Source organism: Ailuropoda melanoleuca, chromosome X (genome assembly GCF_002007445.2).
Source record: "Ailuropoda melanoleuca isolate Jingjing chromosome X, ASM200744v2, whole genome shotgun sequence".
In the NCBI taxonomy this organism is placed as follows: domain Eukaryota; kingdom Metazoa; phylum Chordata; class Mammalia; order Carnivora; family Ursidae; genus Ailuropoda; species Ailuropoda melanoleuca.
Window position 1 is genome coordinate 94,906,024 of NC_048238.1, and position 17,131 is coordinate 94,923,154.

General features: G+C 41.1%; 1 protein-coding gene across 2 annotated transcripts in view; it reads right to left on the reverse strand.

Moving 5' to 3' along the window:
* The window catches only part of HS6ST2 (heparan sulfate 6-O-sulfotransferase 2), a 453,517-nt gene that overhangs the window by 30,601 nt on the left and 405,785 nt on the right, over positions 1-17,131 (reverse strand). Inside the window, exon 4 of one of the 2 annotated variants that reach the window (XM_034650024.1) lies at positions 13,935-14,021. The exons of the other annotated variant lie outside the window; for it this stretch is intronic. Within the exon in view, the coding sequence (XP_034505915.1) occupies positions 13,935-14,021 (87 nt within the window). The remainder of the gene's footprint in view (positions 1-13,934; positions 14,022-17,131) is intronic. 2 annotated transcript variants of the gene reach the window in all.

Consider the following 17,131-nt stretch of genomic DNA (forward strand, 5'->3'; position numbering starts at 1 on the left):
ACCATATGAAGTTACATAATTTACAATACAATATTATTGACTATAGTCACCATACTGTACATTACATACCCATGTCTCATTTATTTGATGGTTGGAAGTTTGTACCTCTTGAACCCCTTCTCCCATTTTGCATATGGCCAAAACCCCTTTTGTTCTACCAATAACCAATATGTTCTCTGCATCTATGAGTTTTATTTTATTTTGTTTATTCATTTGTTTTGATTTTTAGATTCCACATACAAGCAAAATCGTGTGGTATTGGTCTTTCTCTGTCTGACTTATTCTACTTAGCATCATACCCTCAAGCTCCATCCATGTTGCAAATGGCAAGATTTCATTCTTTTTGATGCCTGAGTAGTATTCCATTATGCTGACATATATATCACATCTCTTTTATCCATTCATCCATCAATGGACACTTTGTTTCTATATCATGTCTATTGTGAATAATGCTGCAATGAACATAGGGGTGCATATATCTTTTCAAATTAGTGCTTTTATTTTCTTCAGATAGAGACCCAGAGGGAGAATTGCTGGGTCAGATGATAGTTCCATTTTTAGTTTTTAAAGGAACCACCACACTGTCTTCCACGGTGGCTGCACCAATTTAAGTTCCCACCAACAGTGCACCAGGGTTTCCTTTCCTGCACATCTTGCCAACACTTGTTATTTCTTATCTTTTTGATAATAGTCATTCTGACAGGTGTGAAATGATGTGTCATAGTGGTTTTAATTTGCATTTCCCTAATGATTAGTGAGGTTGAGAATCCTTTCATGTGCCTGGTGGCAATTGAATGTCTTCTTTGGAAAAATGTCTACTCAGATCTTCTGCCCATTTTTTAATTGGATTTTTTTTGTAGTTGAGTTGTATGAATTCATTGCATATTTTTAATATTAACCCCTTATTAGATGTATGACTTGCAAATACCATCTCCATTTAGTAGGTTGCTTTTTCATTTTGTTGATAGCTTCCTTCACTGTGCAGAAACTTTCCAGTTTGATGTAGTCCCATTTGTTTATTTTTGCATTTGTTTCCATTGCCTTTGGAGTCAGATCCAAAAAAAAAAATATCACCAAAAGCAAGGTCAAGAAGCTTACTGCCTATGTTTCCTTCTAGGAATTTTGTGGTTTCTAGTCTCATATTCAAGTCTTTAATCCATTTTGAATTAATTTCTGTGTGTAGTATTAAGAGAGTGGTCCAGTTTCATTCTTTTGCATGTAGCTGTCCAGTTTTCCCAGCACAATTTATAGAAGAGAATATCCTTTTCCCATTGTACATTCTTGCCTCTTTTGTTGTAAATTAATTGACAATATATGCATGGGTGTATATCTGGGCTCCCTATTCTGTTCTATTGATCTAGGTGCTGTTTTATGCCAATGTCATACTGTTTTGATTACTATAGTTCTGTCATATAGTTTGGGATCGGGGGGTATGATGCCACCAGACTTATTATTCTTTCTCAAGATTGTTTTGGCTATTTGGGATCCTTTATGGTTTCATACAAATTTGAGGATTGTTTGCTCTATCTCTGTGAAAAATGCCATTGAGATTTTCATAGGCATGGCACTGAATCTACACATTGCTTTGGGTAATATGGACACTTTAACAATATTAATTCTTCTGATCCATTAGCATGGAATAGATTTCCATTTATCTGTGCCTTCTTCAAATTCTTTTATCAGATTTCAGGGTACAGGTCTTTCACCTCCTTGGTTAAATTTGTTTATTTTTAGATATTTTATTCTTTTTGATGTGATTGTAAATGGGATTGTTTTCTTAATTTCTCTTTCTGATAGTTTGTTAGTGTATAAAAATGCAACAGATTTTCATATATTAATTTTATATCCTGCAATGTTACCAAATTCATTTATTAGTTCTAACAGTTTCTTGGTGGAGACTTTAGGGTTTTACATATATAAAATTATGTTATCCCCCAATGGTGACAATTTTATCTCTTCCTTTCCTATTTGGAAGACTTCTATTTCCTTTTCTTGACTAATTGCCCCAGCCAGGATTTCAAATACTGTGTTGAATAAAAGTGGTGAGAATGGGCATCCTTGTCTTGTTCCTGATCTTAGAGTTAAAGCTTTCAGCTTATCCCTGTTGAGTAAGATGTTAACTGTGGCCTTGTCATATATGGCTGAGGTATATTTCCCTTATACCCACTTTGCTGAAAGTTTTTAACATAAATAGATGTTGAATTTTGTCAGACGCATCTATTAAATGATCATATGATTTCAATCTTTCATTTTGTTAATGTGGTGTATCTCATTGATTGCTTTGTTGATGTTGAACCATCCTTCATTCCTATAATAAATACCACTTGATCCTGGTGTATGATGTTTTTAATGTATTGCTGAATTTGGCTTGCTTATATTTTGTTGGGGATTTTTGCATCTATGTTCATCAGGGATACTGGCCTGTAATTTTCTGTTTTGTGGTGTCCTTGTTTGGTTTCAGTATCAGGGTAATGCTGGCTTCCTAAAATGTTTGGAAGCATTCCTTCTTCGTCAGTTTTTTGGAAGAGTTTGAGAATAGTTGTTAAGTTTTCTTGAATGTTTGGTATAATTCACCAGTGAAGCCATCTGGTTCTACACTTTCAATCTCCTTGCTAGTAATAAATCTATTCAGATTTTCTTTCTTCATGATTCAGTTTTGGAATAGTGTTTGTTTCTAGGAATTTATCCATTTCTTTTAGGTTGTCCAATTTGTTGGCATATAATTGTTCATAGTAGTCTTTTATGATCCTTTGTATTTCTTGGTATCAGTTAAAACTTCTCCTCTTTCATTTCGAATTCTATTTATTCCAGCCCTCTCTCTTTTTTCTTAGTGAGTCAGCTAAAGGTTTATCAATTCTGTTTATCTTTTCAAGAGCCAGCTCTCAGTTCCATTGATCTTTCCTCTTGCCTTTTTAGTCTCTACTTCATTTATTTCTGCTCAGGTCTTTATTATTTCCTTCCTTCTATTAACTCTGTGCTATTTGTTCCTTTTTTCTAGCTCCGTTAGATTGAGATTTTTCATGTTTATTCAGGTAGGCCTATATCTCTATGAACTTCCCTCTTAGAACAGTTTTTGCTGCATCCCATTGATTTTGGTATGTTGCACTTTCATTTGTCTCAGGGTATTTTTTGGGCTCTCCTTTGACTTCTTTGTTGATCCACTGGTTGTTACCATGTTTGATCTCTACATATTTGTGATTTCTTTTCAGTTTTCTTTGGAATCTGATTTCCAGATTTATACCATTGTGGGCTGAAAAGATGTTTGATATAATTTTAATCTTAAACTTATTGAGACTTGTTTTATCACATATGTTCTATCCTGGAGAATGTTTCATGGGACCTTGAGAAGAATGTGTATTCTGCTGTGTTTGGGTGGAATGTTCTATATATATCTATTAACTCCACCTGGTCTAATGTGTCCTATGTATCCTTTAAGGTCGAAATTTCTTTACTGATTTTCTGGCTGGATGATCTATCCGTTGACGCAAGTGGGGTGTTATATTCCCCTACTATTATTGTATTGCTGTTGATTTCTCCCTTTAGGTCTTTTAATATTTGTTTTATACATTTAGGTGCTCCCATGTTGGGTGCATAAATATTAACAACTGTTATATCTTCTTGCTGGATTGACCTCTTTATCATTATACCATGCCCATCTTTGTCTTTTATTACATTTTTTGTTTTAAAGTCTATTTTGTCTGATATAAGAATAGCTACCCCAGTTTTCTTTCCATTTGCATGAAACATGGTTCTCCACCCCTTCATTGTCAGTCTGTGTGACCTTCTATCTGAGGTAGGCAGCATGTAGATGGGTCTTGTTTTTCTATTCATTCAGTCGCTCTGTGTCTTTTGATTACAGAATTTAGTCCATTTACATTTAAATGAATTATAGATAGGTATGTGCTCACTGCCATCTTGTTACTTGTTTACTGGCTGTTTTGTAGTTCCTCTCTGTTCCTTCCTTCTTCTCTTGCTCTCCTTCTTTGTAGTTGATGCCTTTCTTTAGTGTTATGTTTAGATTCCATTGTCATTATCTTTTGTGTATCTACTATAAGCTTTTGCTTTGTCATTATCATGAAGATTACATATATCAGCCTATATATGTATCAACATAGACTGATGGTAAGTTTGAACACATTCTAAGACTACATTTTTACTCCCCCATACACATGTGACACAATGATGTCACATTTTACACCTTTTATTTTGTGTATCCCTTAATTAACTGCTACAGTTTAATTATTTTTACTGGTTTTACTAGTTTTGTCTTTTTAATCTTCATCTAGCTTTATAAGTGATTAGTCTACTACCTTTAATACATATTTACCTTTGCCAGTTAGATTTTAATTTTTTTTATGTTTTCTTGTTACTAATTAACACCTTTCATTTCAACTTAAAGAAATCTTTTTACATTTCTGGTTTAGTTGTGGTGAACTCCTTTAGTTTTTCTTGTCTGAAAAACTTTCTTTCTCCTTCATTTGTGAACGATAACTTTGCCAGGTAGAATATTCTTTTTTTTTTTTAAGATTTTATTTATTTATTTGACAGAGACAGCCAGCGAGAGAGGGAACACAAGCAGGGGGAGTGGGAGAGGAAGAAGCAGGCTGCTAGCAGAAGAGCCTGATGTGGGGCTCGATCCCAGAACGCTGGGTTCATGCCCTGAGCCAAAGGCAAACACTTAACGACTGCGCCACCCAGGCGCCCCAAGGTAGAATATTCTTGGTTGGAAATCTTTTTGCTTTCACCCCTTTGAATATATCATGCCACTCATTTCTGACCTGCAAAGTTTCTGCTGAAAAAAATCAGCTGACAGTCTTCGGGGGGGGGGTTCCTTGTACATAACAGGTTCTTTTTCTCTTACTGCTTTTAAGACTCTCTCTTTACCTTTAACTTTTGACATTTTAATTTATAAAGTGTCTTGGTGTGGCTCTCTTGGGCTTCATCTTATTTGGAGCTCTCTAGGCTTCCTGGATCTGGATATCTGTTTATTTCCCTAAGTTACGGAAGTTTTCAGCCATTATTTTTTCAAATAAGTTTCTGTCCCTTTCTCTCTCTCTTCCTTCTGGGACCCCTATTATGTGAATATTGTTGCACTTGATGTTGTCCCATAGGTTTCGTAAGCTATCTTCATTTTCTTTAAATTCTTTTTTCTTTAAATTCTTTTTTCTTTTTGCTGTTCTGTTTGAGCGACTTCTACTCCCCTGTCTTCCAGGTCACTAATCCCTTCTTCTGCTTCATTTAGTCTGTTGTTGAACCCCTGTAGTGTGCTTTTCAGCTCAGCTATTATATTCTTTAGCTCCATGACTTCTGTTTGGTGCTTTCTTATATTTTTCTGTTTCTTTGTTGAAGTTCTCTCTGTGCTCATTCATTCTTCTCCTGGGATCAGCAAGCATCTTTATAACATTTCTTTCAACTCTTTATTGAATAAATTACTTATCTCCCTTTCATTAAGTTTTTTCCCCCTGGGGTTTTATCTTCTTTCATTTGGAACATACCCTTTGTTTCTTCATTTTGTTGGGCTCTCTGTGTTTGTCCTATGTTAGGCAAAACACCAATCTCTCCCAGTCTTGAAGGAGTGATCACAGGAAAACAAGATGTGTGTCTGAGTCTCCTGTCTGCAGTCCCCTGGAGAACTATGTCTTCAATTGTTTCAGTTCTGTTTCAGTTCTGCAGAAACATAAGCTCCCTCCTCGCCACCAGAGCCAGGTGTTCAAGGGACATTCCCTATATGGGCTGCATGCATCTACTGGGTTTGCTGGGCCACAAGGGAGCACGTAGCTGTGGCAAGCCCGCCCAACAGTTTTGGTGGGGCGGGGTCATGGGGCACAATAGTCCAGGGCATGCAACATTAACAAGGCAGAAGGAGAGTGCAGATATGGCATCTTCAAGTGACTCCACCCCCAGAGAGAGTTCTAACACATCCCTGCGCCTTCAGCAGACACTTAAAATTAGCTGGTAAATCTCCTTCACATGTGGTCTAGGCATATTTCAATCTGCTGCTTTTGCCATGAGTCCCAGGGCAAGTGAGTCTGTATATGAACCTGTTAAGAGCAGCATCAATTTCTTCCAGCACTTTGGGTCTCCTGGACATAAGCTCTGCTGGTTTTCAAAGCCAGATGTTTTGGAGGCTTGTTTCTCTGATGCTGGTCCCAAGGGTTAAGGTTGCCAGATGTGGGGCTTGAACCCCTCACTCCTCATAGATACACTCTGTATTTGTGAGGTCCCACCTGCCTGTGGGTTGCCATGTCGGGGTGGGGGTTTTGGCAAGACCATGTCTCTGTCTCACCTACTCCTCTCAATCTGGCCTTTTTACCCATTGCTGTGAAGGAGCTCTTCAGCTTGTTTTCAAGTCTTTTTCAAAGAATTTTTCTATATGTCGCTGTAGATTTGGTGTGTCCATGGGAATAGGTGAGTTCAGGGTTTTCTTATACTGCCATCTTGAACCACCCTCTCCCAAGATTTGATACATAAATTCAACACAATCCTTTCCAAAGTCCCAGCAGGCTTTCTTTCTAAATGTATAGCCTGATCCTAAAATTCATATGAAAATGCACAGGACCTAGAATATCCGAAACGACTTTGAAAAGGAAGAACGAAGTTGGAAGACTCACGCCATCTGATTTCAAGAGTTATTTTAAAGCTAGAGTAGTCAAGACAATGTGGAATTGGCATAAAAGGATAAACATATTAATCAATCGAAAATCTAGAAGTAGACCCATATATATATGTAGATTTTTCAACAATCATACCAAAGCAGGTCAATGGAAAAGATATTCTTCTAGTGACATGGTACCGGGATAACTGGATATCCATATGTAACACAAAACAAATCTTTGATCTCAACCTTGCACCATATACAAAATTTAACTCCAATTGAATAATTGCCTTAAAGGTAACACTTAAAACTATATAAAACATCTAGGAGAAAACACAGGTAAAAACCTTTGCAACTTTGGGTTAGGCAAATATCTTTTTAGATATGCTACCAAAAGCATAATCCAGAAAAGAAAAAAAAATAATAAACTGAATTTCATTGAATTAAACAGTTCTACTCCACACCTAAATCTTTCTACATGCTAGATTTTTAGCCACTGATGGGTTCATAATAATAATTTAGATAGCACATCAGTTTTGCCCCATGTTCTCGTACTTTCTTAGTACTGGAAACCATAGTGGGCCATGTTTAATAGGTTAGTTTCCTGAAAAACACAGATCTGGCCTGGAGGCATTGGAAGATGCCACTTACTTAGCCTCTGTAATTCCCTCAGCTCAAAAAGAGCTGGTTTGAGAACTAGCAATATTGGGGTGAAAGGTCAGATGTAGCACTGACAGATGGATGGATGGACAAACAGATGGAAGAAGGAAGGAGGAAGGGAAGGAGGGTGGAAAAAAGAGACAGAGACAGAGATTTATTATTTGGAGGAAAATAGGGGAGTCCTGTTTAACGTCACTCTTTCTTGCTTGCCTAGGCTTTCTTGAGTGGGAGAGCAGGAGAGAAATTCTAGCCAATACCTGGGAACTGGGCATCACTCAGTTGTGCCAGAACAGTGCAAGTGAGAGCTCTTCATCTTGTATATTTCAGAGTGGGAAAAAAAGTTATCAAGGACCTGTGTCCTACAGAACAACATGTTGGCTCTATGATTGTGTATGGTAGGCAAGAGGGGTGAAAGATGGCTCCTGCTTTCCAAAGCTCCATTAGCAGAATCACTCTTCTTGATGAAGCTATAGAACCATGACCAGCATGGACAGTCAGATATTGGGGGGGCGTCTACTAGTCAGTGAGTATACTCTTCATATTATCGATCACAGGGATGCACATGGACTTGCTAAACAACGCTTCCATGGCTGAACTGTTTCTTCCTGGATCCACTACTAATTTCGTGTCTATCCTAACCTGCAGGAATTATTTATGTGATGCCGGTGGTGCTGGGGCTTCTGCTTTCCCATTTCCAGAGCTGGCAGAGTGGATAACCAGGCAAGCTGCACCACCCGGAGCTCTCATTTGGTCAGAATCCTACTGGGTAGGTCACAGTGTTCCCAGCTGCAATAGGTTGGCAGCTGAAGCAAGCATAATCACTAGGTGACATTATTAAGCAGTTGGCCTGTGCCAGGTACTGGGAGACCCTGACTAAGATTATGGCATTTCATCATCACAATGGCCCGATGAGGTTGGTACAACGTTAATTGGTGGTGGAGCCAGGATTCAAATCCAGGTCTCTCTGATTGCAAAGCTGATGTCCTTTAGAATATGCACAATGCTACATGATTAATTTATTTCAAGCGATCTTTCAACAGCCCTGTGCTGCATCCATTAGCTCTAGGTTAAATCTCAAAGTATATCCAGCCTGTGTGTTATTTACCCCTTGTTATTAGAAATCTTTTTCAAATGTCTTAGGCTACCTTCCTGCCTTATTAATAAATGTACTTTCTGGAACAGATTTGATTTTTTTGTTACGACTAAAAGTCTCATGCTATCCCGGATGGGGAATATTGGAGGAAAAGGCAGTTAGGCTACAAATGATTCTCGGGCACACTCAAAGCCATTTTTAGGAATACATTCTCACACCAGTTTATGTTTTTGTCATTTGTCTTTTTCTACAAATGAGCAATTGCAGAGAGAAAGAGAGAGACAAAGAGAGAGCAGTCAGTTTAACTCTTTGGTTTGTCACAAGCCTTTGTGATATTAGACTTAGCCTCATAGCTAAATTAAGGCACTACTGACATCATCAGCACATAAAACTACAGGGACCATTTGACATGTTGAATACTTGGCCACCTGATTGTAATGTCCATACACCATGCATGCATGTGCACGCATGCACACACACACAGACACACACACACACACACTCTTTCATATCAGAGGCAAAACTGGGGGTTTTAGCAACAGTCACAGACTACTGTCTTAAAAGAAATGCATGGCTCTCAATTAGAGGAAGTGACATAATCGTGAGATCACGGTGTGCAGGATTTGGGCTCCAGAAACGCCCATGTAAAGAGCTCAGTCTGCACCATGCCGAGTTCATACAGAACAAGCAAGACTTCACTTCTTTTTAAAGCAAGGAAGTTTTCCATTTGGCTCCTGACAACCAAAACCAAAACCGTGTTGGTGTGTTTAGTTTCTTTACGAAGCTACGTGCTCCTAACAGCTCTCATCTAGAGATGGCTGAATTGATAAACAGGTCTGCTCATTACGAGACAAGTTTGGCAAAGACAGTTTGGAGTCCATCTTCCTGTGGCATCTGCTCCTAGGGTCGGCTCAGGGCAGATTTGTGAGGTGAGCAAGGTTGACTTGGTCCTCGTATTTCCCTTCTGTACTCCTTTTTCTCCGTTTTAGCATCCCTGGCTTAATTCATGTAAGCCAACATTTATGGCATCATTTACCAGGCAGTGTGCTTGGGTTCTCTGCCCTGGCCCTGTAATATTCATGGCCTTCACTAGTATCTGAAAATTGAACTTGGTTCTTGTCATTCCATAGTCTGAGCCTATGTGGAAAACATTTTAGGCTGAGGGGGTGATTAATTTCCATCGCCATCTGCAACTGCCTACGATCTAGTTTTTAAGTTGATGCCCCTGAGTGTTACACACACACACACACACACACACACACACACACCCTCAACCTTGGCTGGCTGATTTGAGGGAGATCTATGAGTTCTCTTTATTGCTTCCTTGATGAAGGGGTGTTAAAGGCTTGAGATCGCTCCACAATAATGTTGAGAATGGGTGACTGACCAAACACAACCAGAGTGATGTTAGTTTAGAGCAAAAGGAAAGTGTTTGAAAAGCGCACACTATTTCCCTTCATCATCACTACGGCTATATTTTTTAAAAAGTGGAATGATTCTAATTTCTCCCCGAGGTCTCCATTTTCACAGTGGCTGACGGAAGCCACCCACACAGGTATCATGGTATTTGGAGGGCACAGCATTCGGCTGGACATGCTGAGACCAGGCTCCAAGGCTCCTCTGGTGTGATTAGCTGAAGTACTTTGCTATCTGGGAGAAGAACTGTAGCATATATTGGAGTAAAAAGAGCAGGGGGCAAATATGAGAAGACTGGGATTCTTTTTTTTTTTTTTAAAGATTTTAATTATTTATTTGACAAGAAGCCACCCACACAGGTATCATGGTATTTGGAGGGCACAGCATTCGGCTGGACATGCTGAGACCAGGCTCCAAGGCTCCTCTGGTGTGATTAGCTGAAGTACTTTGCTATCTGGGAGAAGAACTGTAGCATATATTGGAGTAAAAAGAGCAGGGGGCAAATATGAGAAGACTGGGATTTCTAAGCTGACCTCTGCTACTAACTAGATGCATGTGTTTGGGCAAGTGGCTGACCCTCCTTGAGTCTTGGGTGTCCTTATCTGTTCAGCAAAAGAGTTGGTCTCCTGTAAATTGTGTTCTGATACACCATGAAAATTCCTAACGGCTCCTTGTCACTGCCATGTATGTTCAGCCTTGACGGTTTAAGTGCTGGCTAGGAACAACCCAATGGGTCAGCAAATGGATTGATTCTGGTGTGATGTGTTCAATGGAATAACAGATTCACGTTACCGAAGGCAACCAAATGTGTGGTTAAATGTAATGGTCCGGCCTGGCTAGTCACGGGTCAACCTCTGCAAAACCTATAGTTCCTGATATCAGAGTTATGGCTCTGTGCTGACTTTTTCTTTCTGCCTTGTCAATTTGCCTCACTGTTGGCATAGAAGAAACTGCATGTATCTCCCTGAAAGTCATTGCCAGGGTAGTCTGGCTCTGCTACTCGGATATATCCCATTCCATCTGTTCCTGCCTCAAACAGAGGGCTGGCTACCCAGCTTCAGATCCAGGCAATGAAACAGCGCGAGCAAAAGCAACACAACTTTCAAGCTGTAGGTTTCTTAAGCTACTCCGCATGCTTCACTCCATCTCAGCTGGCCCCCAATGCATTGAAGCCCCCCAAAGGGGTGGACAGTTCCAACTCGTTCTTATTAACTTTAGGGGATTCTGTCCACCTTTGTGACTACTTTGCATTTTCCTCTTCTGACCCAGCCTTGCTACCTGAGGGGTAAGTGGGCAAATGAAAGGGTTCAGGGGTCACTTCTCAGAAGCCTTCATTGATATCCCCACATGACATCTTCCCCACCGCAACCCTGGCACTGGTTAGGGGTGACTATATGGGCTCCCACAGTAGTAGCCTGTGACTGCTTCACTGAAAATACCTTCTTGTCATCCTGACTCCTCTCCTCTCCACAAGGAGACTGTGAGCTCCTTGAAGGTACATTTTGTATCTCGTATTTGTCTATGAGACCCCAGGATTTGGCACAAAATAAACGCTCAATATATTCCAGTTGTCTTAAAGTAATTAATTAAAAAATTAACTTACCGAAAATTTTCATCTGGAGACCCCCGTGGAGGCACATACTATCCTCTCCAATTTCCTCATGTATAAAACAGTCATAATAATAGTGCCTATATCATAAGCTTCTGGTGGTTGAGGATTGACGAGACAAAATTATCAAGTGCTCAGTACAGAGGTTGGCTCAGAGCATTCACTCAACACATATTAGTTATGATTTCACGTAGCCACGATGTGTATCGGAGGCAGCTTGAATTCTGCATTTTTTGTTTCTTCAAAACCCAGGAGACCTAATTTCTTTTCAGAGAAGAAAAGGCCATGCCTTCCATCTCCCGATCTGTTTCTGGCCTCAAAATAAGAACTATTCCACATCACACTGTCATTAGATCAAGTAACATGAGAAACCTAGCAGAACTGCAGCCCGGATGCTGCCTGTGGTGACAGTGCACCATGGGAAAAGGTCCAGGGAGCAGAAATCTACCTCCCCACGCCGCACACTGCCCCACATTCCCAAACCAAGGAAGTACATAGGAAATAACTATGCTCTCTGAATTACAACACATGTGCCTAATAGCGATACACTGTTGTGGAAAGTGTGAAAAGGGCCCCCAACGGTCTCACCATATCGAGTCTGCTCTCTACTGCTCCTGTGAACACAGACAGCCTGAGATCAGAGAAAATGTGCAGAGAAATCATTTTTAAAACCTCCTGAAAGCTGATGGCACCTAAGTCGGATCAAGGGACCCGGCACATATATCCACGAGGGGGATACTGGAGAATTTTTTAGTTTTCATTAATAATCAACAAAAATAATGAACCATTACAAAGAACTACCTCAATCCGTGAGTCAGGTACACGGCCAACAAAAGCCACATAGCTCCGAATGTGTGAAAAGGGAGGCCCTCATGGTGGCAGAAGCTTGGGCTGTGTCCAAATACAGCAAGTGTGCTGGAAGATCACATTTATCTGCTTAGGAATGTATTTATGCGGGCTTCCTACTGCTCACAACCTGGGTATGGTGTCAGGCATGCATTCTCTGTGTCATCTGAACTCAATTTCGACCAACGCTCCCTTTGCAGTTCACGCTGAGATTCTTCACTCAAAAGGTAAGAAACTAGGTCCCTGCAAAGCCAAAAGAAACCAAACAGCGCCCCTTTCAAAGTGTAACAGCAATCACAAGCAGCCATCGCGATACATCAAGGTCTAATAAATGGAGAGTGCTCTGCTGTTGTCAGGGGGACAGGTGCGAACAAGGGGCCAAGACGCGGCCTGCCATTTCTGCAAGCATGGCGCTAAAAGCGATTCTCCAATGCCATATTTGCTCGCTGAGAGAGCACGCTGATGATGAATCGGGAGTAATTTGGAAACGTTCATCTGCTTGGGACTGTGTGCATCAATTCCCTTCCTTCATAATTTATCCAGCATTTTGATTGTGGTGTGTGGTGATAAATAACTGAAACGAGTTATAAGTGCTCGGAGATTTAGTCTTATGTCTTCACCACCGCTTTTTATATTCTCCAAGATAGCCCACATTCAACTTTGTATGCAAACCTGAAATGGTATTTCGGAGAAGAAAAGGAAAAAAAAAGGCAGCCAATAGATCTTTCACTTTGGGAATTGAATATAAGATCATATTCAAAGTGCAGCATTTATGGTCCAACACTGAATACATAAAATATATGACCATTACAAATTCACCTTTCATTGCAAAGCCATGCTCTTGTAGTGACATATCTTATTGCTAGATTAGAGCTTTTAGCATGATGAGGGCATCTTTCATCCTCTCCTAGATGCAGCCTGGGTACTCCTGCAGGGCTGTATTTCTGCCTGTCACAATGCCCTATGCCACTGAGAGACGTAACCTACAGAGAACCCAAGTCATTCACCAAAGGGCTGCAGCCACTTCAGAGGGGAAGCACCTAATCGGAGGTATGTCATCTGCATGGGACCACATTGTTTCAGCCATGCTCTGCTGAATCCAATTGACTGGATCAGCCAATGCTGTTTTCTGGAATTAATCCAAAGAGGTCAATCCAACATCACAAATATTCAGCCAATACAAGTTTTAGCAATACCACAAAGATAGCTGTGTGGAGGACATGGTACATGCTGGTTACTAGGAAAAGAATAAACATACCACATAAATCAGTGATATGGTTATGATGGAAATGTGCTTAAACCAGGACATTTATGGAATGGCTTTCCAGATTTTTCCAACTCAATCCTAAATCTTAAGGTATGGGTCAAAGACAGATTTTCATGGATTTTGCAACTCATACAATGATTCGGTGTTGCTGCTCCTTTCTTTAATTTTTGAAACACATAGTCTAAATCTTGCATTGCTTTAACTCCTTGCCCTTCACACTCAGCCTGACTTTCCCGTCCGTCTCCTCCCTCATCTTCAGTCCTTCATATACCCAATATTCTTGACACATGCTTTACTCATTTACATTCCCCAGTGACTAGCCCAGTGCGAGGCACACGGAAGGCATTCCACAAATCTTTGTTGAATGAGTATGAATGAATGACAAAATGAGGACAGCACAAGGCTTGGTGATAACTATGTTAAATGCACAGGGACACTTTTCACTTACTTCCCACTCTTAGATGTGTTCCGGGTCTTTGTGGATGATGGAGAGTTGGCGCCTGGATTAGTGTTTGGAGAACCCCGTCTATCCTTACTATACCCACAGAAAGAATAGAAAAAATATATACAACAAATGACCACAGAGACAAAAAGCAATTAGTCATTTCATTTAAATACTTTGAGGCTCGGTCTCTCTCTCTCTCTCTCGCTCTCTTTCTCTCTCTCTCTTTTTCCTGTCAAAATGGAGCATGATCTTATCCAGTGGTGAGCCCTTCAAAGGTAAGAGAGTGGGAACCACTGGTCAAGTTCAAAAAAAGCTATCCTTGGGGCGCCTGGGTGGTGCAGTCATTAAGCGTGCCTTTGGCTCAGGGCGTGATCCCGGCGTTCTGGGATCGAGCCCCACATCGGGCTCCTCCGCTGGGAGCCTGCTTCTTCCTCTCCCACTCCCCCTGCTTGTGTTCCCTCTCTCTCTGGCTGTCTCTCTCTCTCTGTCAAATAAATAAAATCTTAAAAAAAAAAAGCTATCCTTTTGGCATTCGNACTCCCCCTGCTTGTGTTCCCTCTCTCTCTGGCTGTCTCTCTCTCTCTCTGTCAAATAAATAAAATCTTAAAAAAAAAAAGCTATCCTTTTGGCATTCAAGGCTTGACCTAGTGGATTCCATTAATGATGCACCATAGCCCGGGCCCCAAGGGAGGTTCCAGTAAAAAAAAAAAATGTGTAAAAATAACTAGTCTTTAACATCAAATCCTTTCTTTTCAGTCTCTGGAGTGTCTGTATTACAAGTTCAGTTCCGAAGCCGCTGACTTTGGGTGAAGTATGTGGAGGTCGAAACACTCCCAAAAGTCTTTGGGAGATACTATCAGATGAATTAATAATTTTCGCTCATAATGTTAACATGGGAAGGCCGTGAATTCAGATATTCTTTCAGGAAAAGCACCACCCGCTTCATGAGTAATTGAATTTAAATCTCCACCTTCAATAACTCCACAGCTTATGTCAAACCTTGGAAACAATTACGAAATAAATCACTAGGAAGGTCTGCTTAATCTCATCAGGTTAATAAACGCAGACAAATTAATCACTTGAAGGTAAACAAAAAGAAATAATTGATTGGAGTCTTCTTGATTACTTTATTCTATTTTCTTTATCAAACTATTTTTACCACTATCTTCAATTCAGCTGCCCTGCCTTGAAATTATTACTTTACTTCATCTTCAGATTTCCATGGAAACCAATTCAAAGCCTTTCTCTCCACTTGATGATGTGTGGAATTATTTATCCTGATTTCATCAGAAAGATTTTTTCTTGTTAGTCAGATCTACGTCAGCATAACCTTTTATGAAAAGTGAAGGTAAAAAAGAAAAATGTATATCTTGGCTTTCAATGATGATAATAGAGCCTTCCAAAGGCACAGAATATTGTCTCAGAGAATGTCAAAGAGCTTTCTAGATACTTACAAACCTTTTAAGTACCTCAGAAATAAGTACCTGCAAGTACTGTATTTATGTGTGCGGTGGCATGGGGGTCAGAAAAGATAGTCTGCCCTGCACTCATCAGCTTTAAATGACCAGACAGATGCGACTGGAACAAGAGAGAATCAGAGGTTCCACGGGATCACCAAGGTGACGCAAAAGGGTGCGGGCACAGACGAGGGCTAACCAGACAGATAGCAAAAGTCCCAACAGTTGTTTGGAGTGGGCGACACCAAGATGACCTCCGATCCTTCTGCTGGAGGGGACAGACCTTCTAGAAAGAGTGAGCACACATTCTATCCCAGGGGGAGATATCAGATGCCTGCCAAGACAAAGTGTTGGGATTCCCGCACAGTGCAGGGACCATTTCCTTGTGCTGCTCACGGATTCACCAGACTGTGCCTACACTCTGAGTGGGGTCTGTGGACTCCACTACGCCCCGGCCTATCCATCATGACTTTGTAGCAAAGAACGCCTTAGCTGCACCTGGGACCATACCAGCTGCCTTCCTCACCCAGAGCCACGCTCAGAAACTAAGAGATAATACCAACCAATGGGGCAAGAGACTGTAACTCAAAAGAATTCAAGACTGTCTCCTCCAGCAGGTCGGGGCAGTCCGATGCAAAGGACGCAAAATGCTATGAGTTGCAAAATTCAAGTCGGGCTCCATTTCCTCACTTCCACATCCTGATCCCTGGCCCCCCAAAGCTTCCTCCGCCTCGCCCCTCACTCAGACAGGAGGGAGTGGGAAACTTAAGTGGAAGCATTCTGAAACAAGAGCTCTTTTGATCTTGCAAGCTACCGGGCTTGGACTAGATGGTCATTTAAGGCTACCTGAGTCACCAAGTTCGGGCATCCACATCCTTTTCAATGCAAGAACACCCATTCTCACTGCTAAATTCCCATGCCTGTGCCTTGGGCACAGGAGTCCTTTACCACCTGCATGAGAAATGACCCCTTCTAAGCTCCATGCAGGGCACGGCAGGACAGCAGGGAAAGTTGGCAGCCGACAGTGGCGGTTTTCTTATTGTTAACTGCTGCTCTAGACAGGGGTGGTCTGGGAGCAGTAGTCCTTTAAAAGATAGGAATAAGGACCCCTCTGACCTACTGCCATATCCGGTACGTGCAGATTTGCAGGGAATAAAAACAAAAACTTTCTCAGAGAAAAATCACATATGGAAGGTACATGACTGGGGGTGAAAGTAATCAAAGAGCTCAAAATGTTTGTTCTGGGCAAAAAGTCAATCCATTGGCAGTGGTCAAGTGTATCTGAAAGTGGGGTAGGGACCAAGCACAGTTTGTGGCAGGCTTGGATCCCAGGAGTTTCATTTTGTAGATATACTAAGGACCGTTGTATAGAAAGGCTTCGTGGTCACTGAGGGAAAAGAGTCATCGGTCCGCCCCAAAGTTCCAGACTCAGTAGCTAAGTCTGAACAAGATGCTCTAATTCTGAAACCTCGAGACCACAGGGCCCTGAGTTTTCCAGAAGTGCCCAGTGAGCCAGAAAGAGAAAATCGTGCGGCCGCAGACTGCCTGGGAGCGTCAGAGATCTGGGAAAACACAGGTCAAGGACCTGAAGATTAAGATATTGCCAAGAACGCTGGCCACTGGAACATCCGCGATCTCAGGGACTTAGAGGAATAAGCCCTATCTACTTGGGGTATACAGATGATAATTTGGGGCATCTGAGATGGGAGGGGAGCTGCACTGACGCCGAGCTAGTTTCCAACC